This window comes from Miniopterus schreibersii (genome assembly GCF_964146895.1).
Source record: "Miniopterus schreibersii genome assembly, chromosome: 12".
NCBI lineage: Eukaryota > Metazoa > Chordata > Mammalia > Chiroptera > Miniopteridae > Miniopterus > Miniopterus schreibersii.
The window spans coordinates 34,630,451-34,652,830 of record NC_138112.1 but is presented as its reverse complement, the minus strand read 5'-3'; the positions used below and the strand labels follow the sequence as shown (position 1 = coordinate 34,652,830).

The 22,380-nt window shown below is 49.3% G+C and overlaps 1 protein-coding gene across 4 annotated transcripts in view; it reads right to left on the bottom strand.

Annotated features, from left to right (window-relative positions):
• Positions 1 to 13,611, bottom strand: part of ARRB1 (arrestin beta 1) — a 71,330-nt gene extending 57,719 nt beyond the window's left edge. For 2 of the 4 annotated variants that reach the window (XM_081154279.1, XM_081154281.1), the window contains exon 1: positions 13,442 to 13,562. In XM_081154279.1, coding sequence (XP_081010405.1) covers positions 13,442 to 13,461 — 20 coding nt within the window. In that variant the 5' untranslated portion in view covers positions 13,462 to 13,562. Of the gene's footprint in view, positions 1 to 13,441 lie in introns of all 4 variants that reach the window. The other 2 variants (XM_081154282.1, XM_081154283.1) reach the window with 2 other exon arrangements.
• Positions 13,612 to 22,380: the final 8,769 nt, after the last annotated feature.

Genomic DNA, 22,380 nt, shown 5'->3' with positions numbered 1-22,380 from the left:
CTTCCAGTCTGAGAGTGGCTCGCACGCAATGAGGAACCACTGTCAAAGGCACCTACTCAGCACCTCACACACATTATCAACCTCAACCTTATGAAGAGGGTATTATGACCTCTGTGGTGAACATAAGGAAACTAAGGCTCAGAAAAGTGATATGAACTGCCCAGAGTCATAGAGCTGTAAGTGACATGCCAAGACTTGAACTCAGATCCAACAAGACAGATAAGGAAAAGGTAGGTTCTGGCATGAACATTAAGAAGACAGAAAAATATAAAGACGTGTGGGGGTTTTTTTGTGGGTTTATTTTAATCCTTACCTGAGGATATTTTTTCCATTGCTTTTCAGAGTGAAAGGGAAAGAGAGAAACATCAATGTGAGAGTGACAGCACATTGATTGGTTGCCTCCTGCACATGCCCTGACCAGGGCCTGGGATCGAGCCTGCAACCAAGGTACATGCCCTTGGCCAATTTCGAACCTAGGACCCTTCAATCCGCAGGCCATCGTTCTAACCACTGAGCCAAACCGGCTAGGGCAAGACATGTTTTATTTAATTAATATTTGTAGCCAGTGTCTGGTATGTCCTAGAGGTTCAGAAAATGTGTATGGAAGGAAACAAGGGAGGGAAAGAGGGAGAGAGAGGAGGAGGGAGGGAGGCAGGGAGGGAAAAAGGGAGGAGGTATATGCCTTATTTAATCATCTCCAGGCTAGGAAGTCCCCACCCCTAATTCAAAATATATACATTTCCCTTTTCACAGTTTCAGCTGTTTTCTTTAAGCACCAAGGCCAGGAAGGAAGTAGAAGAGGGAAAGAGTGCTTCTCCTTTGGGGCAGCAGCTCAGGGCTACTTCCTCCAGGGAATCTTCTCTGACTCATTCCCCCACCCAATCCTGGCCCCCACTTATTTGAGGCCCCTATCAGGTGCTGGGGTCCAAGACATACCAAACACACACCTTCCCTTAAGCACAGGAAACTGACATGTTAACAGCCAACTGCAATCCAACACACCGTCCTGGAAGCCTGCAAGGCGCTAAGGGAGCACAGAGGCGGCACTGGCTCCGCCTGGGCAGGGAGCGAGGAGTCAAGGGAAGGTGTCATGCCCAAGCCCACAGCAGGTGCCCAGTACACTATGTTCAACTGAACTGCGTTGACGTAAAGTTCAACCTTAAACTATAAGGGAGATTTCATTAGTCAGAAGAGTAAGGCATTCCAGACAGAGACTGGCTTGAACAAAGGCACAGAAGTGTGGAAAGTACAGAAACTGTGGAGGGATGTCCAAAAAGTCTGTGTAGCCAGAGCTCTGGCTGTGTGGTTGGAAGAGCTAGGAAAGGAGCGTGGGAAGAAGTTTGGCACAGATTGTAAAGGGCCTCCAGTGCCACCTGAAGAATGTGGACTGTCCTACAGGAAATGGGGAGCAACTAACCTGTATTTAAGCTAAGGAAGGACAGGGTAAGATGTGAATTTCAGCACAAGAGGAGGGTTTGGGGGTTTAGACTAAACAGAGGCACAGCAGCCAGAATAGTACTGCTATTAATAGTCCGGGCCAGAAGTGGGGCTTGGACTGAGCTGGTAGCAGTGAACGGGGACATGTATCCATCACATCAGGTTGGGTCCCCACAGGATAGGATTAGGATTTCTCTTCTGCATGGAGCTCCCTACACATACACCCCCTCCCCCAGCTCTACACTCCAAAGGAAGCTGAGGCTGGAGGGAGCCAGGTCAATCTGTGACCTAAGTCAGGGAACAGTCTGGGACTGGGTCATGGTTCTGTGTTTCAAAGTTCTTCCTATTAAAAACTTTTACTTTTTTTTCTTTTGCAAAGTTGACTCTGCAAAATGGTGAACATCAGAGATGGCTGGATTTTTTCAAGTATGCATATTGAGTCGCTGCTGCTGAAGTCAGCACTCTAAATAATATGAGGAATGAATATGTGCATATTAACCACTCAGTTAGGCCGTGTGATCATCTTTGTCATTTTTAGGATATTTCAGAAAATCTATTGCAAAAAAAAAACAACCCCAGTTCTTATTGAGTTTAAAAATGCTTCCAGGTTTCTTCCACTGCCCTGGGGCTATACAGACCCATAATAAAATCAACCTACTAATGTGCTGGGTGCTTTCATTAGCACAGACAGAACAGAGAAAGCACAGAAATTTATGCCCAGAGGCTGAAAAACTCACCACAGACACAAAGCTACTAATGGAGGGGCAGTGAGAACACCATCCCACACCTCTCTCCACCATACCCCTGAGCTCTCTCACTGCACCCCTGGGCCCTCAGAGGTGGGGAGACAGCACAAGTCCCATCCCACTGCCACCCTACCGACCCAAAGCCTAGAACTGCTTCTCATAAGACATGGTTTCCCAACTATTTCATGTCCATTGCTCATCTGGGAACAGTCGTCAGACCTCCGCAGGGTCTCCTCAGCCACAGGGAAGCTCTGCTCCCCCTGCCCTACACCAGAGGAGACCTGGGTGACCCTGGCTTCCAGTGGTGAGTTTGCTGAGCCCAGTGTCTCCTCACCTACCTGCTCCAGTTACTCTGTCTGGTCCAGACACTCATTGGATGCCATGTGACAGAACTTTCACTTTCACCCTAGATGTTGTGTCCTCAAGAAGCCTGCAGTCCCAGGACACCCCTTACTGACAGCAGATGAAACGAGTGCCTGACATTGTGCCTGGCACATAGTGGGTTTTCAAGTATCTGGTGAAGCAAGTCAGTCCTGGCTGAAAACACCTGTCACAAATCCCACCAAGACAAGCAGCCCTCTGGCTTGCCTCAAACTCACCTCCAATACTGGCTCCAGTGCTCCCCGTCCTGAGGAGCTGCCTCTGACTCTCACCCGCTGGGCTTGCTCTGTCCGAGTATGAACTGATCCCCATTACCCCCCTTCTTAGAGTGTGTTGTGATGATCCAGTTCTTCTACCCCCAAAATATGAGCAGCATGAGGGCCAAGACTTGTCTGCTTTCTCTTCATATCTAAGGTGCCCAACCCAGGGCCTGCAATGTGGCAGATGCTCACAGAAGTATTTGTTCATGGGCACCTCCCCTGGGAGAGGTGGCGAAACAGAAAGTGTATAAGCCAACCCTGAAACCTCTAGCCTGGAGAGTGGGGTGGGGGTGTTCCTTGGCATGATGTTCCTTGCCATCCCAGAACCCAGCAGGGCCAAGTCCCACCCTATGAGAAAGGGCATGGTCTTCGGTGGGAGAGACAGGGGCAGAGCTGCTCCTCAGATGAACTTCCCACTAAAAGAGAGGCATGCCTCCAGGGTGGGCCAGGTGGCTTCAGGGACAGGCCTGGCACCCAAGACACATTGAGAAATGTTTGTGAAATTGAATGGAACAAACCGAAAAATGCTGGCTATCTGTTCCTCTAGTTTCAGAGAAGCTCCCCTCTGGGGACACTTTGAAGGCAAATTATCTCAGGACTCGGCCTGTTTCCTCTAATGAGGCTTCTCCCCTTTGAAGGTCTGCTCCCAGGCGTATGGGAAGGCAGGCAGTGCACACAGCCAGTCCCAGCGGTCTGCGCCAAGGGAGTGCCCAACTTTCCTCCCCAAATGGTATGGGCAGCACCTACCACCACCCCAAGCAGCAGATGGTCACAGGGACCTCTCAGGCCTAAGAATTCTGAGCAGAGCAGCACCTCCTCCCTGACCCCTCTGGGGAGGAATGAAAGAAGGAAGCAGGGAGTCGTGCTGAGTTATGTAACCAGCTTCCTCGAGTCAGAGGCCCTGGCTGTCACAGCCAGAGCTTTGGGGAGAGGTTGGGGGAGGGGGAGGCGGCTTTCTTCCCTGCCTTTGCTGCCTCTCCTCCAGACCTTGACAGACCTCAGCAGGCAGGCCTGCTGCTTTCCAAGTGCCCCAGCTCCGAGGAGGCACCTCCCGCCTGGGGTTGGGAACCAGGAAGGGTTGCTGTCCTAGTGTGTAAAATGGGGGCCTGCTGGCTTCCCTGGCAGAAAACCAGGCTCTGAGCTCCTCACTGGCACCTGGGGGCAGGGGCTACGGGAGAGAGGCCTCAGGCCCTCCACAAGGCCCACCCATGTCCCTGGCTTCCTGTGCCCCAAGTTCTCCCCACTTCCTCCTAGAGAATCAGCCATGGGTGAGGGGCCAAAAGGGCGGAGACCCGGGGCGTCCCAGCATCACTCTGCTCCACCCTTCCCACCCTGGGCACTATCACTTCCTTTTCCTGCGATCATATGAGCTGGCACCGATCTCTACCCCTTCCGCCCCCGCAAACCCAGCTGTGTGGACAGTCCAGGCCAGGCCAGAAAGAGGGGGGCAGAGACAAAAAAGCTGAGATCCACTCCAGGTCTTGAATAATAACAATGGCTTTTGATCAAGTCCTTACCTTCTCTGCCCCCAACCACCACATGCAGTGGTTATTATTACACCTATTTCACAAATATGAAAACCGATGCCCAGACCCTTTAATACTTTTTCCCAAGATCATGGAGATAGTGAGCAATATTGTTGGACTGCAAAGCCAAGTCTGTCTGACCCAAATCCACACTCCAAACCTCAAGGGTCTCCTTTTGGGGAGCCCCATCTCCACACACCTCAGGCAGCTACTTGGGAAATTACTAGACTGATGGAAAAGACACTAATTTGCTAGGACAGTCACAAGGGCAGGGCGGGGATAAAGGCATGACAGAGGCAGAGGACTTGCCTGCTGCCACCACAGTCTTGCCTTCTGATGAACTTACGGCAACTCAATCCCAGGCTGGACCAGGCCCGTATACAGTCTGTTCCTTCCAGAGGACAGAGATGCTAGAGGCCACGCTAGAACACAGCTGGCTGTTGATATCCTCTCCCCTTCCAGCTCTAGAATCAAGAAAGAAAGGTCCTAGAGACCTTCTGGCCCAACACCTCCCCTACTTCCAGCTTGACACATGGAGAAACTGAAGCCCCAAGAAGAAAAGCACTTCTTCCATGGTATCACAGGGACAATGAGGAAGTAGGGTCTTGTCTCCCAGGCCAGAACCCTTACACCTGAGTCATGTCACTTGGGTGCTGTCCCCATATGACACCTTCTCTCATCTGTCCATTTAGCTCTCTCCCTGCTCCCCATATCCACTTCCTGCTTACCTTCTCCAGCTGTGCTCAGCAGGCCCAGTGTCTGAGCCCCCCTTGCATAGCACCCCTCTCTCTCAAATCTGTTCTGAGCCTCACTGCACCCCACTCCCTTTCCCTCCACTCCTCGGGCCAAGGAGCAATTCTTGGGTGGTTTAGATGCAGTGCCCAGAACTCTGTCCCCAGTAATTAGGTGGGTTCTGGTTACTTGCCCAGTGGAAGCCAATGGGGAGTTCTGTGCTCTCCAGCTGCATAAAGAGCTCCTTGATCACCAGTGGGTCATCGGAAGCCATGGTCCCCTCCTCATGCCAGGTCAAACCACATTGGATATACTGTAGCCATATCCAGATGCCCATCCTAACGAGGAACTATCCATTCTCCCGCACCACTGCCCAGACCCAGGAAAGGCTCGGTAACGTCTGGGGCTGAGGATGGTGAATTTAGCCCACCCTCTGGGGGCCAGAAAAGGATGACTCCATAGCTAGGGCACTTATTTAGGAAGGAGGGTTTGGACAAGCAGAGAGAGGTGAGGATGGCATCCTAGGTGGGGGTAGCAGCAGGAGTAAAGGCATGGAGGCTAGAATGACCCACCAAACCCCTTGCCAGGTAGCTCTGGCTGTCAGAAAACACATTCTCCTAGCAAGGTAAAGCTGATCATCTAGTGACCTCCACCCTTTGGGTCACAAAGAATAATCTAATGCCTGTGACTCTGGGTCACCTGTAGACATTTCAGAATCATCAATGACGTCCCATTGTTTTCACCAACCACATTGCCCACCCCCACCCCCAATTATACATATCTTTTCCCAGTGAAATACCTGCATTCAGCCTCCTTCGCTAAACAAATATTTATGGAACTCGGGGCCATGCCAGGTCTGCACAGGTGCTAGGGACAACAGACTCAGGCTAGGTGCCCTTGGCCTCACAGAGAGGACATCACAAGTGTGCAAATAACCAAGACCCACACAGAGAGATGGGACCAGTGCCAGAGAGAGAGAGACGCACAAAAGGCCACAAGGCACTTGGAGATCAGTGAGGGCTTCCCAGAGGAGAAGGCCACATATGATCCAGAACTTAAAGGACAGAAAAGGCATTGGGCATTGTATGGGGTGAGGTCATCATCCCCGTACTGAGGGCTAATGATAAAACAGGCTTGTGCTGAGTGCATTGGGGCCTCAAAAGTGAAGCAAAGAGGGTCCCTCACTGGGGGAGTCACAGCCTCATGAGGGAGGCAGACCCAGTAAGAGGTCATCCAAGAGCTAGCCTCCTAACACTGCCCTTGTGCCAGGCACTGTCTCCAAGCTTTACCTATTCAAACTCATTTAATCCTTTCAACAACCTACTGGGCAGACACTATTACTACCCCATTTTACAGATGAGGCAGCTGCAGCAGAGAAAGAGTTAAATCATCAGGGCAGGTCACTGGGCTGGTAAGTGGCAGAGCTGGCATTTGAAACCAGGAAATCTGGTTTTTGCTAGAACCTACCCAGTATTCTAATCAGCCTCTAATCTATGCTAATTAGATCACAGAGGAGGCTGTGGACACCCAGAGGAGGGTGTCCATGAGGAGGAAACAGCCTGGGCAGAGAGAATGAAACTTTCCAGGACCTGCGGGTTACTGCAGGGGCTTTGGGAAGTGGAAGGCTGCTGAGGTGAGAACTTGTAGGAGAAAGCACAACCCACATCATCCAGGCCCAGCTCCCTGGCAGTCTCAGCCCCCTGGTCTACGGCAGAGGCCTGAGCTGCCCAATCCCCCCACTTGCGGTCCTCCAGAAGAAAGGTCACCCCAAAACATGTTCACAGAACACAGGAAAGGGATGATTCAGCCAGGAGGGCCTTACACAAGCTGGCTGATTTGATTTCCATAGTGACACCAAGACCCAGAGAGGGTAAATGTCATACCCAGTGTCACACAGCAATGAGTAAGTATTAGACCCCAGCTGTCCACTCCTTACCCTCTCCCCTCATCCTTTGCCAAAACACACCGATGCCATTGATTGCACAGACTGGGGGGGGGGGGGGGGGGTGAAGCTGAAAAGGAAGCAGCATGCCCCTTCTCTCTCTGAGTACACCTAGAGGCTCAGGCCCAGAACAAGAGGCACCTCCTGCCTCATCCAGTTTCTGGGCCTCTGGGTGCACCCAGAGAGAGAAGCTACACCCTGCTTCTCTCTGAACAGCTAGCCACTGAATGGCTCAGAGTTTGAATGCAGAGTCCTGCCTCCTGCTTGCCTGACATCAGCCACAGCACCCCACCTTGCTCCACACTCTTTAGACCAACAGACAGATCCTTCTCCAGGTACAGTGGGTCCCACTGGACTGGCTGCGGTCTCAGCCAGGCCCACCCCAGACTTAGGCAGAGGGGAAACTGCTCGGTGGTTGTGATGACTTTAGTCATATAGAACTCCAGGGACTTGTCTGGTCCAGTCCCTGGGCTTTGGCCCCCTGGGGGCCTTGTCTGGCACCAGGTCCCCTGGGAAGGAACAAGCAGTTCATCTAAAATGGGACTAAAGATGGGCCGGTCCCAGGAAGGAAGAGGTCCGTCTCCAGAGAGATGACCCTGCCAGAGCTCCTTGGGGGATGGTGAGGAGAGGTTGGGACAACAGAGTCCTTTGTTCCCCTCTCAAAAGCAGCCATCCTGTCCTGCCCCACGCCCTCTGTTCTACATACCCTACTAGGACACAAGCCACCCCTGGGGCAGGACCTCTCTGGCATACAGGGGGAGGGAGGGTGCCTGGGAACCATCAGGGATAATACCTGTTCTAATCCCAGGGATTGTGCTAGAGACATGCCCCACCCTCAGGAATACCCATTTTGATGGAGAAGACATGGCTCCCACCTACAGAAGGCTGCCTCATGGGGGAGAAACAGGATCCACTCACAGGAACCCAATTCTAATAAGGTTAGTATATCCCCTGCTTCAGGACTTCCCAATCCGATGGAGAAGACCCCAGCACCCAGACTAATGTGGAAAGCATGGCTTCCATCCTTAGGATTAATTAGGATTCTCCAAGGCGGAAAACCTAATTTCAGCACTTAGGGAGCCCCTAAGCCAATAGCAGAAGCAAGAAGGGAGGAAGGCATGCAGTCCAGTCAATAAATCCCTGCCAGACATCTCCTATGGCCCAGACCCAGAGGTAAATAATGGACCAGCAAACAGGAAACAGAAATAACACCGAATCACAAGGAGCTCCCCAGGTGGGGAACAGAGACACCTGGGCTATAAATGAGTGAGAAAGTGTCTTGAAACCCACCACCCCAGCACCTAAGGCCCTGTCACCAGGGCTACCATCTCCACCGACAGCCTCACCCCTCATACTCGCTCACCCGCACCCACGATCTATACCTTGGCATAGGCTCTTCCATCTGTCTAGAACATCTAAGTCTTCCTCATGCCCCAGGGCCCAGCTCAGAGGGCACCTCCTTCAGGAAGCCTTCTCCAAGATCCCTAGATGTTCTTTCAGGAGTCAGCACAAACATGCCTCGCCTGTGACCAGCTCACACTCCCCAAATGTCCCTCCCAGACCTCAGCTGAGCTTCACACTCCAGCTCCCCACCACCCAGGGCCTCACACTCTTCCTCCAAGAGGCTCACCCTAGCTCCAGGCACAAAGAACAACAGGGTCTTCCCCCTCCCCTCTGCACCTGGCTTTGCCTCACTACTCCAACAAGACCCCCTTCACCAAGTCACAAGTAAGTGCCTTCTGGCTAAATCCCAGGGGTCTTTCCCCAGCTCATCCTCTGTTGGTCCTTCCCTGTTTCTTTGGTTCTCAGGATACAGCCCCCCCCCCCCCCCCCGCGTGTCCTGCCTCCTCTCTCCACCCTCAGCCACAGCCATCGGTGCTTTCCAAGGCCCCAGCTGTCCCTAGCTATCCTCTCTTCATTAGCCACACCTTTTCCCTGCACCACGTTACCCACCCTCCCCAAGTCAGCTACCATCTCTAAACAGGACTTTCAAATCCCCACCTCCCATCTCCATCCCTCCCCTCTCCCCACCCCTAAGTCCCAACCCATCTATGCAGAAGTATCCCTACATCTTCCTCAACTTCTAGTCTGGTTCCTAGCCAAGCTGCTCCCCCCTGCAGGCTTCATTAGATGGTCAATATGGTCATGCTGGCAGCAGTTCCAGGAAGCCACTCAGGGCATGCTGACCCCCAGCCTGGTGTTCTTCCATTGCCACAGCCCTGAGGTGTGGCCAGCCCACAACTCAGGAACCCTGAACCCATGCTTTGATCTTGGGCAAGGAGGCCCACACTTGGAAGGAAAGCAGCCATGGAGAAGTCTGAAGCCCAGAGGCCGGCCTAGAATCAGGGATCATAGACACTGGGTCAGGCTCAATACTTCTGTTCCCAGCAGCCCCACAAGTGACCCTGGCCAAAGCCACAGGATTTCCCCATGTTCTAGCCAAGATGGGTCACACAGAGCTTAACCGCCAAGAAAGACAACAGCCAAGGCTCACAGACAGCTGGTCATTGGGTGTCCCCATCATACCAGCCCTCCTCCCCAGCCAAAAAAGAAGAGTTCATAAACATCTGTAGGAAAGGAAAATCCATTCTATCTCACTGCTTCTCAGGAAGTCCCTCCTTTTGTCTAACTCTGACACTTATGTTGCCAATTTAGTAGGAACAGCAAGAACCAGAAGGAGGCACAACTTGAGGATGGGGTCACCCGGGAAGTGGGTGAGGCTGTGAGCAGGCAAGCCTCCTCCCTCTGAGTAAAAGCATAGAGCAGCAGAGGGCCTTTGTGGGCAGACAGGCCTGGGTTCAGAAGCTCGTTGGCTAAATGGCAATGGACAAATTACTTAATCTTTCCTACTCTGTTTCCTCATCTGTGAAATGGGCACAGCACTTCCTACATTAATAGGATCATTGGGAGAACCAAATGAGATCATGCATGTCACTCCTGACACATCCCAGACACCCAACCATTCAGCTAAGTGGCTCCACCTCCTTACTCAGGATTCTCAGTCCCATCCTCTCCACAGCCTTCCTGCAGAGCTCACCTTCTCTCAGGCCCCTCCTCCTCTGCCTCCTCACTGGCCTCCTTGCTTCCAGGCCTGCTCTTCCCATCCACCCTCCTTGCCACTGCCAAAGGCCCAGTTCTGAAATGAAAATCTGCCCCCATCCCATCCCTCCCCTCCCCACACTCCTCTCTGAATCACTTTCCACTCAGGAGAAAAGCCTCTCTCCTCAGCTTGACATTCCAGGCTGTGGATGGCGGGCCTGTGTTTACCTCTTAAGGCTCACCCAGCATCTGCGCCCCGCCCGCAGGCCGCACTTGTCGCTTCACGCCTCCAAGCCTTGGCTCATTCATCACCCTGCGCCAGGAATGACGTCCCCAATCCCACCCCCTTGGCCTCTTCATCCTTCCAGATGAAACTCAGTGGCTCCAATGCCACCTCCTTCCCAGGAAAGCTTGCCTCATCATGCTCCCTGCCAGGACTGGGTTGGGGACTCCTCCTTAGCCTCCCACAGCTCAGGTCGCCTTGCATTATAATCACCTGCTCTGCTCTAAATCCTTCGGGGATAGAGTGGAGCCATTCATCTGGAACCCCCAGCCCCGACATTCAGTCAAGACTTGTTGAACGGATGTATGATTGCTCCCAGAGCACCTTGCGGGAGCAGTCAGCATACTACCTGCCTATTACACATCCTATCCAGGTATTTGTCCTTCCTCCTCGACCCTGAAGTTCCTAGAGGGGACTGACAGTTTCTGGCTAATTCCTATTGTCACTTTCATGTGGGGAATGCAAATCCAGGCACAGGGATGGATGTGATGACTCCTGATCCTCGGAGTATTGGATATTTGCCATTTGCTCGACTAAGTCCCAGATAAAGCAGAGCCCCACCGCTTATGGAACAAGGCAAGGTACAGCCCATTATTGATTTTGCCATGCTCTTCCAAATTGCTCAGGAAGCCTGTCTGGAAGGGAGAGGGGGGCCAACTGGGGCTACAGGAAAGACTGAGAGGGGAGCCGGGCTACCACTGGGTGAAGTGTAGCCAGGCCTGGGCTCCAGGCTTCAGGCAGCACCGCCTGCCCAGTGAATTCAGTAAACACAAGAAGAGCCTTGAAATTTTTAAAGAATTAATAGCTCCAATTTACAGATAGGAAAACTAAGGTCCATAAAGGTGAAGACAATTGCCCAAGGTCTCCGAGGTCCCCCAGTGAGCTAGAGGCAGAGCAGGGGGAGTCATAGAAAAGGTCCTGCCTCTAAGAACAGGGTCTCCAATAGATGCCTGGCTACTCATGGTGTCCTCATTCTGCTGACAACCCATGGCAGGAGGGGACCGATGACACTCCTCCCCAAGTCACAGAAAGGCAAGCCAGGGCCCAAGAGGGGCTGAGTCACCCTGATGGTGAAGCGGCACAGGAAGAATGAAGGAGAGGAACAAGGGCTCTTAACTCCCTGTAGGGAGAAAAGTCTCACCTCAGTGGTCAGGATGACCTTGGCTTTGGGGAACGTGGTTATAGAAGAGAGAGTCACACATCTTCCTGCTGAGGACAGAGACCTGGGTCACACTGCTGGCCAACGGACTACAATGAGGACTAGCTATCAAGGTGCATGCAGACACCTCACAATCTTCTGCAGCCTCTCTGATCAGCCTGGGCCTCCACATACAGAGCAGGACACCCCACCCTGGCCTCATACCCAGGACCCTCCAGGGGTATGGCAGTGCCCAAGAGCAAGTCACAAAGAAACAGGGCCAAGTGGGCTCCAGTCTAGGCCCTGCCTCTGACCCCTCCTTAAGCAAGTCAGGTAACCTCTCTGAGCTCTGGTTCCTCTTCCAGAAAACGGGAAGAGGAAAATTAGCCTCCTGGAAGAGCTGTCAGGAGGGTGGCTGGGAAGCAGTTTCTAAATATTAGGAGCACGAGTTACCTCTGAGCCTCAGTTTCTTTTTCTGGACAATGTTAATAATGTCTGGAGGACCTCTTTCATGCTGTTGAGAGAGTGTGTCAGATGGCAGTGGGTGTGAAATTGCTTTGTCAGTGGTCCTGAAACATGAAGACCACTGGGGTCATTTCCCCCTAATCTACTAGTTCCTTCAGCACACATCTTTGATCCTCACACTGTGCCTGGTACACATCAGGTGCCCAATAAATAATGATTGGAAGCAAGGGGAGAGAAAGGAGGTGGAAAGAGGCAAGACAGGAGGAAGGAGTGGGGCACAAGGATAGGAGAGAGGAAAGAAAGAAAAAAGGCAAGAGGCCCCACAGGAGGGGTAAGAGGAAGAGATAAGGGAGAAGCTTCTATCAGACCTTAAGGAAGTGGGCAGACTGAAGGGGCAGAACTAGGGTGACAAAGCTAAGCACCTGACCAGGGCTGTCCACAGGGCAGCTCCAGCCCCCTCCCCTTTTTAGTCCCAGTTTTCCATTTCAGAGGCATATCCTCTCCCTTTCTGAGTCAGGACAGGCTTCGCAGAGATAGGAGCCCCTCTCCCCACCGCCAGTTCAAAACAGTTCCTGGCCAGCTATGCCAGGCCTCAGGGAGGTCAGAGGGAAAGGAAACAGAGCATATAGGATGCGGTTTTCCCAGGCTCCAGGGGGGCCTCCCACTGTGTGATGTGTGTGTTTCCACTTCTCTCCATGTGGGGACCAGAGGGAGTGTGTCAGCAGCCACAGGACCTGTTAGCTTGTGATCGTGGAGCGCCAGTCTGTGCGGGCATTAGTCTGGTTTGTGTCTGTTAGGGTCAGTGTTGGTGCGGTCTTGCGAACACCATGTTAGTGAGTTATGTGCCAGCACAAGCGGTCATGTCAGTAAGGGTGATGACATGTGTATGCCAGTGAGAGTGTTTGTTACAGTGAGCCACAGTGACAGTGTATGTGCATACAGTGTAGGCCAACATGTGTGTGCCAGCATAAAGCTGTGTTAGAACTGATGTGTGTTGGAGTGTGACCAGTGTATGCCAGCATGCTGGTCAGCGAGAACGTGTTGACAGCGTATACCATTGAGTGTGTGACAGTGTCACTCTATGTGCTCAGTGTGTGGCGGTGAATGTCAGTGTGCGTGTGCCAGCATGAGCGTGCCCATGGATGAGTGTGCCTGTGTGTCCACATGAGCGTGTGTGCCGTTGTGTGTCAGCCTGCCCCCGGGGCCTCTGTGTCTGCTGGTCAGTGCTGGTGTCAGCGAGGGAGTGTGTTGGAGTGTGTCTGGCCGGTGGAGGAGCCGCGAGCCGGATGGGGCAGCCGGGTCCTCACCCCTCGGTACCCCCGCCCAGGGCCCTGCCAGCGACTACACAGGAAACCTCGGGGCGGAGAGGACTGCGTGCCGCCAACCCAGGCGTCGGCGGTCCTGGGGCGGCCAGGGCTCCCACCAGCACCCTGCCCGTGCCCTCGCCGGGTCAGCCCCACGCGCGCCGGGCCCGGCCGCCTCCCGCACTCACCGCGTCCCTTTGTCGCCCATGGTCCGCGGCGGCCGCAGGGAGGTCCACGGCGTCAGCGCCCAGGTTGGAAAATCTCCGGCCGGCAGGAGGAGCGCGGGCCTGCCGGCTCCGGGTTCCCTGCTCCGCCTCCTCCGCTCTCTGGCCTCTGGCGCCGCCGCCGCCGCCCCCGCCCCCTCCCGGACCGCGGATCGCCGCCCGCCGAACCGCCCGCGGTGCTGCGCGGCACCCAGGCCGCGGCCAGGGGCGGGAGCAGCGCGGGGGTGCGCGTCTGGTCCGTGTGCGCGCGTGTCTGGGGGTGCGCGCGCCGCCCAGCCGGCCGCCAGGCAGAGCGGTGGGAGGCGTCAGGGCCCGCAGGGCATTTGGGGGTTCACACCGGTGCGTGTCCAGATGTGTGTGTGCGTGTGGTATATGTGGTGTGCACGAGAGGGCGCGCGCCGGGGTGGATATACGTGCGCGTGTGTGCACGGGAGAGTGTGCCGGTGCGGGTACGTGTGCACGCCGTGTGCACGAGCCGATCGGGAGTGTATTCTTGCGGATGGAGCGGTGTGCACGTCTTTGTGCAGCTGTGCGTGTGTGCAGGCGCGCTACCCCCGCGCACGGAGGGGAGCCTTTGTGTGTGCGGGAAGGTGAAAGCCGAGGGTCTGCCCACCCCAAGGCCGAGTTCCTAGCTGCGCCCCTGATGGGTGAGGGATGGGGGCTGGTGGGGGACTCGGGTGCCCGGCGAGGCAGTCGCCCTCTGCTCCACCCTCCCCCCAACGCAACTCCCCACCCCTCTGGAGAGATAACACCCAACAACCCAACAGAAACAGGAAGCAGGGGTGGAGGGGGCTGGAGAAGACAGCGTCGACGCTGGGGAGCTGATGAGGGTGGGAGGGGGACCGGAGCGAGCAAGGGCAGCTGCGGCAGTGACTAGTGACTGCCCCAAAAGAGGAAGCAGTGACAGCAGGAGATAAGGAAGGGAGCATAGAGCTGGCCTGCTGCTCCTGGGAGTCCGGCCTGGCGAGGAAGCAGGGTGGAAAGCACCCTGGCCCAGCGTCACAGGCTGCTCTGGGCGACCCGGGACATCAGTCTTCTCAAAACCAATTTCCAAACATGTAAAGTGGGAGACTAACACCAGCTTGCAGAATTGGTCACAGGTGTTTGCTGGTCTCCCCTGAGTGCCTGACACACAGTAGGTGCCTAGTAGATGTTAACCCATCCTCCTGCAGGCCTCATGGTGTCCTTTGAAATCCTGGCTGGAACCCTGCTTGGTCTGAGGTTGCTTCTGCTTTGCAGGTGGAGGGAGAGTGTGAGGTCTTTCACTGCTGGGATTTGGCTCATTGGCCCTGATAGGTCCCTAATATTGTCGTATTAATGGGAGGAGAGGAAGCTATCATTTACTCTGATGTGATTGTGGGTCTGTAAACATCTCCTGTAATTATGCTCAGAACAGATACCTATGCTGGTTATATATATATATATATATATAGAGAGAGAGAGAGAGAGAGAGAGAGAGAGAGAGAGAGAGAGAGAGAGAGTCGGTTAAGGGTATCCCAGTGGAATTACTATAATTATGTCCAGAGGGCAGGTCCTTGGGGGGTTGGGGGACCAAGGTGGTCCAGGGTCTGGACAATGTTCAGAGGTAGGAGAGTGTGGATTAAGGCTTAGAACTCTCCTCCTGCCTTGATCTCTGGGCTTCATTCTCGCTCCTTCAGGGGAAGGAGGGGAAGCCACCTGCTGTTTCCACTAAGGTCAGGGATCTTGAGAGGAATACACCAGAGTCTTGTGTGATGAGAGGAGGCTCACTGTGTGAGCCAGAGAGGACCCTTACCAGGCTGGAGAGGCCAGGTCCTGCCACTCTCTGCACCAGTTTCCCTACCTAGAAAACAGGAGTTCAAACAAACCACGTGGTCTCCATTCAGGTAACCTCTGCCAGCTCACAGCTCTTCCCGGCCCAGTTTGGAAAGCATGACTCAAATCTTCTTGGGACGCTAAACAGACTGGTAGCCTGTGGAGTCAACATGCAAGATTTCAAGTACATCCCTGCTAGCCCATAAACTCCATGAGGAGATATATGGTGTGCCTGGCACTGTTTGACGCTCACAGTTCTATGAGATAAATGTTATTTTCCCTTTTTTATAAATGAACAAACTGACTCTTGGAGAAACTAGTTTGCTGAAAGCCATAGGTTCCTGTGGACCTTGACCTCCCCTCAAAGGCCCTCCCCAAAGGAAAGCTAATATATATTACAGCCAGAACTTGGCCTTAATATACTCCTCATTCAATAACTGTTTGTCGGATGTGCCATACACGGTTCTAGGAACTTACAAACTGATCGACTGATCGATAGGGCAAACGGAGCTGTCATTCCAGGGAGGGACTAGGGTGGGGGAAGAGGAGTGAAGGGGGGATTTTTGCTTTACCTGTCAGGAATACAACATTGTCATGTATTCCTAGTGTAATTAAAATCAATAAAAATGTAAAAGCAGTAATCTTGAGGAGACCTCTATAAATATAAACGATCTAATTTCAGGCATAAGTGTTAGGAAGGAAATAAAACCATGATGAAAGCATAACGGGGGCAAGTAGACTTAGAAAAAAGCTCCTCAAGGAGACGACCTGTGGGCTGAGACCTGCAGGTAAGGAACCAGTGCTGTGTGGTGTGAGGAGAGCCAGGGGAAGAGCTACCCAGGCAGAGGGAGCAGCAAGTACAGAAACTGGGCCTTCCTGAAGCCCAGGAACAGGGTGCCTGGGTTTGGGTGAACAGGGAAGGAGTGGTGAAGATCATGCAGGGCCTGTGGTTGGGACTGAGGAGTTTGGGGAACCAGCAGAGGACTTGGGAGATGAGTAACAGTGACTGCTTTACACTTTTAAAGGTCACTGTAGCTGTTGGAAGGAGATGTCTTGGAGCAACGCAAAAGCAGAAGCAGGACGTTCCATTATTGCCGTAGGCAGGAGAGGGCAGATAATGGTTTGAACTAGGGTGGTGGCAGCAGAAAAGAAAACAAATAAAGGGGTTCATATATATTTGGAGGTAGAGCCAACAGCTCCTGCTGAGGGACCAACTGTGAACAGTAGAGGATCCATCCAAGCTTACTCTGAGGTGTGGGGCAGGTCTGTTCTTTCCACCCCCATGCAGCCACCTCCCCATGCATTTCTCCAAGAGCACTGATGGTTGAGAGGCCCAGAGCCTCCTTCTTTTCAGTCTCAACCCATTTGTAATGCATCTTCCACCTGAAACCCACAGTAATTTTTCTAAAAGGCAGATAGACTCTACTACGGCGGCTCATAGGAAATGGTCATCTCCAACTAGACCCAACATGGGCCAGTCACATGCTTGAATATTTACCACTCACACTAATAATTCCTTACCAAAAGATAGAGAGAAAGGAAGTATTAGTCCTGCTTTATAGATGAGAAAAGAAACACTCCATGAGGTAAAGTGCCTAAACCAAGGACATAGCAAATAAAAGGTACAGCTGCAGCTCAAACCTAACGCCTCTGCTTAGCTGGTCAAATAATTGAATGTCATATTGAAGTGTGTGTGGCTGGGTGGGTGAGTGGGTGGGTGGATGAATTTTCAGCTCCCTGTTCAACAAAGGATGTGAGGCTGACTGGTGCATGTCTTAGAGATGTTAAAGGTTAATCAATGAAGGAGCTTTCCAACCTCTACCCAAACCAGAAATCTGGGTGTGATCTTTGATTCCTCCTTTGATCCCCTCAATCCTTATCAAGCCAGTCCTGGATACCTATCTCCTATGTGTCATGTTAAGAAATGTGATCTTTATCCAAAGGTCAGTAAAGAAGCTTTAAAAGATTGTAAGCAGAGTGGTGACATGCTCAGACATGAGTTTTGAAAAGAAGGTTCTGGCTGTTGTGTGAAGAATGAATTGGATGTGGGCCAGAGGGGATGCAGAGGGGAAGACCAATTAGTAGGCAGTGTCCACAATTTAAGAGAGGAATGGTAATTGCATTCCAGGGAGAGGACATTCAACAGCTGCAAAGCCAGGGAGGAAAAAAAGGGCAAGATATTTTGGAAGAATTCAGATGGATCTGTGGCCGGAACACAGAGAGGGGAGGGGGAGGGAGGGGCTGAAAAGGAGGAGGGGCCATATCCTGGGAGCAGCTCACAGGTGAGTCAGCTCCCAATATGTTGTACGTCTGTCCATCAAGATTTCTTCATGATGGGATTACTGGTGTTTAACTCTCACTAAGTGGACAATTCAAGGTTCTCATTTATAATCAACAAAACCTATTCTGGCTGACTGAAATATACAAGAACCTGTTGGCAGGATATTCAGGTAGCTGCTACTGATGAATAAAAAACACCGCAACTCATATTCCCACTCTCCCCAGAAACTAGATACGGCCACTGCCACCTCCCACCAGAAAGGATTCTTTGCTGGGCCTACATCTTTTTTATTTTTATTTTTTAATGTTATTGATTTCAGAGTCAGGAAGGGAAAGAGCAAGAGAGAGATAGAAACATCAGTGATGAGAATCATCAATCAGCTGCCTCCTGCACATCCCCTACTGGGGATAGAGTTGTAACCCGGACAGGTGCCCTGACTAGGAATCTAACCGTGACCTCCGGTTTCATGGGTGGATGCTCAACCACTGAGCCACACCAGCCGATCTGGGCCTACTTCTTTGAGTTAAAGTCCCCCATGCATCTGATTGGCTGTGCCTAGTCATGGGCCTTTGCCCTAGGTCATGTGACCCTGCCCTTGCTGCAAGGACCCAGAAATTGTGTTGTTGGCATTTGTGATTTCCATACTGGGAGGTAGGTTTTAACTTACTCCAAGAATCATAGGGTGAAGGATTTCCCAAACATACGAGAGTTTAGAGGCTGAGTAACCAAAAAATATAAAAATCCATTTTACTGTGAAATGCAGCCAAGTTAGCTACAGTAAGAACTCAGAGCCAGGAGATGACAGGAAAGGACAAATACTCTTGTTAACAGAAAGGCCTTTGTCAAGTTGTCTTAGTATTGCTAGTTTTCTGAAAAAAGAGAAAGAGACAATGGTTCTGATTCTAGTAATGGTAAAGTATTTTGTACCAGAAGCCCTTCTGCAGATAACAATACAAACTTTAACAATACAAAATATAACAACAAGGATTTGAAGGCACTGGAGAGCAAGCAAGAATAGTCGAAACTGCAGGGAATTTCACTCTTGAAAGATTGAATCACACTGGGTGAAATCTAATTTTAAATGCATTTCCCTCGAGGGACCTCCTCACCCTGGGCAGTGTAGGGAAGTTAGAATTCAAGCAGAAACCTTAAGGGAGCAGAAGGCTGCTTGAAGTATTAGAGGAAGGAATTTGGGGTTGCTAGAATGGCTAGACATTAAAGGGGGAATCCTGGGAATGGGGGAGCCACAGGGGGGTTAAGACTCCAAATCTGCAGATAGACTGATTTCAAGTCATTGGTTGACTCCTAACTGCACATACATGGGGATGACTCTCAGTGGAAAGTAGTACCTAGAAAGCTGAAGGAATTGAGCAGAGATTTTAAATGTTTTCCACAAAGGAGGAGATAAGTTTGAGACTCCACAAGTTGTTACAATTTAGTAAATACCTCCGGCTTTCCACTGAAACCTCAGAAGTACTATACCTTAACAATAAAGACAGTATCTCAGGACTAGGGTTTTGGCCCAAGATTAAAGGCAAAATAAAACAGACCCAATAGCCAACAATTGGAAACAATCTAAATGTCCATCAACATAGACGAAATGGGTGGACCAAATGCAGTATATCCATACAAAGGAAAACTATTCAGCCATTAAAAGAAATAAAATATGAATACATGCTGTGACATGGATAATCTTCGAAAACATTATGCTTTTTGAAAAAAGCTAGACACAAAAGACCATGTGTTGTACGATTTCATTTATATGAAATGCCCAGAAAAGGCAAATATATAGAGCTAGAAAGAAGATTAATAGCTGCCTGGGGCAATGGTGAGCAGGAGGGTAATGGGGATTGACAGTAAATGGCATAGTGAAGGAAATATTAAAAACTTGATAAGTTTACTTAAAAAAAAATCATTGAAAATCATTGAATTATACACTTGAAATTATTAATTATATGATATGACTACATGTAAAAGATGCTTCAATAAAATTATATTTTTTAAAACTAAGTGATAAAATCAACAGAAACTATTTAAACATTAAGCCATAAACTGTAACAGTTTTTTCTCAGATCATCCCCCAAAGGGCAGTTAATTAAGAGGAAGAGATAAATTCCAAATAGAATTGATGAATGTTCTTAGATTGCTTGACAATTTAATTAATGAATAGGAGTTATTCAATTCTTCCTAATAAATAGGAGGAATTCAATTAATGAGTAGTTTTAATAATCAAACTAACACATTGAAAAACATTTTAATGTTTTCCAGATTTGCCATAAAATACTGACATTGAAAAAGATAACGTAAAACTGAGAGGGCACTACAGGGAGGTCGTTAATGACAAACTAGTCAAAGAATAAAAACGCATTTAAGATTAGTTACCATCTACAAAAAAATAATGAATAAAAAGGCCTTAAAACTCATACATAAAAAAAATTAAAGTGTTGTGTCAAATTTGACAACAACCTTAAAATTTTATGTGACATTACCAATAACACTTAAGCTAAAAGGAATTTTTTAAACCATTAAAAAAAAAATGAAATGGGTCTGCCTTAACAAAGCATTCAATTGAGCTTTCACAGTTCAGGATGATCAGCTAGTAATTTAACTGCCTACTAGAATGAAAGTCAACAATGTCCCTAGGAAGATGACAAAATCCAAAGTCTCTGCATCATATCATCTAAAATGGTCAGTACAAAAATAAAAATTATTAGACATGTGAGAAACAAACAAAAAAACAAACAAAAACCCAGGAAAATGTGACCCACAGTCAAGCAAAAAAAACAGTCAATAGAAACAGACTGTTGGAATAATCAGATGAGAATTTTAAGTCAGCTATTATAAATATGTTCAAGAATTTAAAGGAAAATAGGTTCATAATGAGTAAACAGATGGATAAGTTTCAGCACAGAAATGGGAAAACATCTTTAAATAACCAAATGGAAATTTTAGAGCTATAATACAGTATTTGAAATGAAAATTTCACTGGGCTTACTATCAATTGGTGGCAGAGAAGAAAGAGTGAGTGACCTTGAAGATAGATCTAAATTATATAATTTGAAGAATAAAGAGAAAAAGAATTGCCTTACTGACTTATGGACAAAATCATGTAATTTCAGTCCCAGAAAAAGAAGTGACACCTCACTAAAGATGTTTATAGCAGCTTTATTCATAATTACCGACACTTGGAAGCAACCAAGATGTCTTTCAGTAAGTGAATGAATAAATAAACTGAGATGCATCCAAACTATGGAATATTATTCAGTGCTAAAACAACATGAGCTATCAAGTCATGCAAAGACATTGAGGAATCTTAAATGCATTTTACTGTGTGAAAGAAGCTGATCTGAAAGGCTACATACTGCGTGATTCCAACTACAGTATATGACATTCTGGAAAAGACAAAACTATGGAGACAGTAAAAAGATCAGTGGTTGCTAGGTATCGAATGGGAGGGGCGGGATGAATAGGTGATCACAGATGATTTTTAGGACCCTGAAAATACTCTGTATGGTACTATAATGGTGGATACGTATTATAAATTTGTCCAAACCCATAGAATGTACAACATCCAGAGTGAAACCTAACATAAACTATGGGCTTCAGGTAGTTATGATGTATCAATGTATGTTCATTGGCTGTAACAAATGTACTGCTCTGGGGGAGGGGGGGATGTTAATAGTGGAGGAGACTATACATGTGTGAGGTAGGGGGTATATGGGAGAGCTCTATACCTTTCTCAATGCTTTCCTTTTAAGATCAAAAATAAGGCAAAGATCTCAGTTCTCATGACTTGTTTGACTTGATACCAGAGATTCTAGTCATTGTAACAAAGAATAAAAAGACATAGCCTGACCAGGCGTGGCTCAGCGGTTGAGCGTCTACCTAGGATCCAGGCAATAGGGGTTCGATTCCCGGTCAGGGCACATGCCCGGGTTGCGGGCTCGATCAATGACTCTCTCATCATTGATGTTTCCATCTCTCTCTTTCCCTCTCCTTTCCTCTCTCTGAAATCAATAAAGATATATATATATTTTTAAAAAGACATAAAAGGCACAAAGATTGGAAAGTAGTGCAGATGACATGCTTGTTAACATAGAAAATACTAACGAATGTGCAAGCTACTAGAATTAATAAATGAAGTCAGTATATAAAAATCAATTGTTTTTTTATATACCAGCAGGAAGGAATTGAAAACGAAATTTAAAATTCTATTTACAAGAGCATTGAAAACATAAAACACTTAGGACTAAATTTAACAAAAGACGTGCAAGACCTTTACCCTTACACTGAAAATTATAAAACATTGTTGAGAGAAATCAAAGGAGATCTAAATAAATAAAGAAGTACACCAAGTTCATGGCTTGGAAGACGGTATTAGGCTGTTATTTTCCCAAAATTAATCTATAAATTCAATACAATCCCAGTCAAAATCCCAATAAGCTTTTTTTAGTAGACATTTATATGGAAATAGCTAAGTCAATCTCGAGAGGTGAGGGGACAAAGTTGGAGGACCCATACTACATGACTTTAAAACTTAATATCAAGCTACAATCATGCAAACAGAATGGTACTGATGTAAGGATAGACAAATAGATTGTAAAAATAAATAGACCCACAGGTCAACTGTCAACATCCCTTTCTGGTCTATATACTCTATGTCTAAATCTGTTTGGTTCCTTACAGCATCCCCAGAGTCTAAAACGGCTCAATTAATAAACAATAGTAACGTAACTTAGTAATCAGAGCACAGTACATAGTAGGTACTCAATAAATATTTATTAAATATGTGCATTTTAAGGAAGGAGTGGGTATAACAATCTGGTCT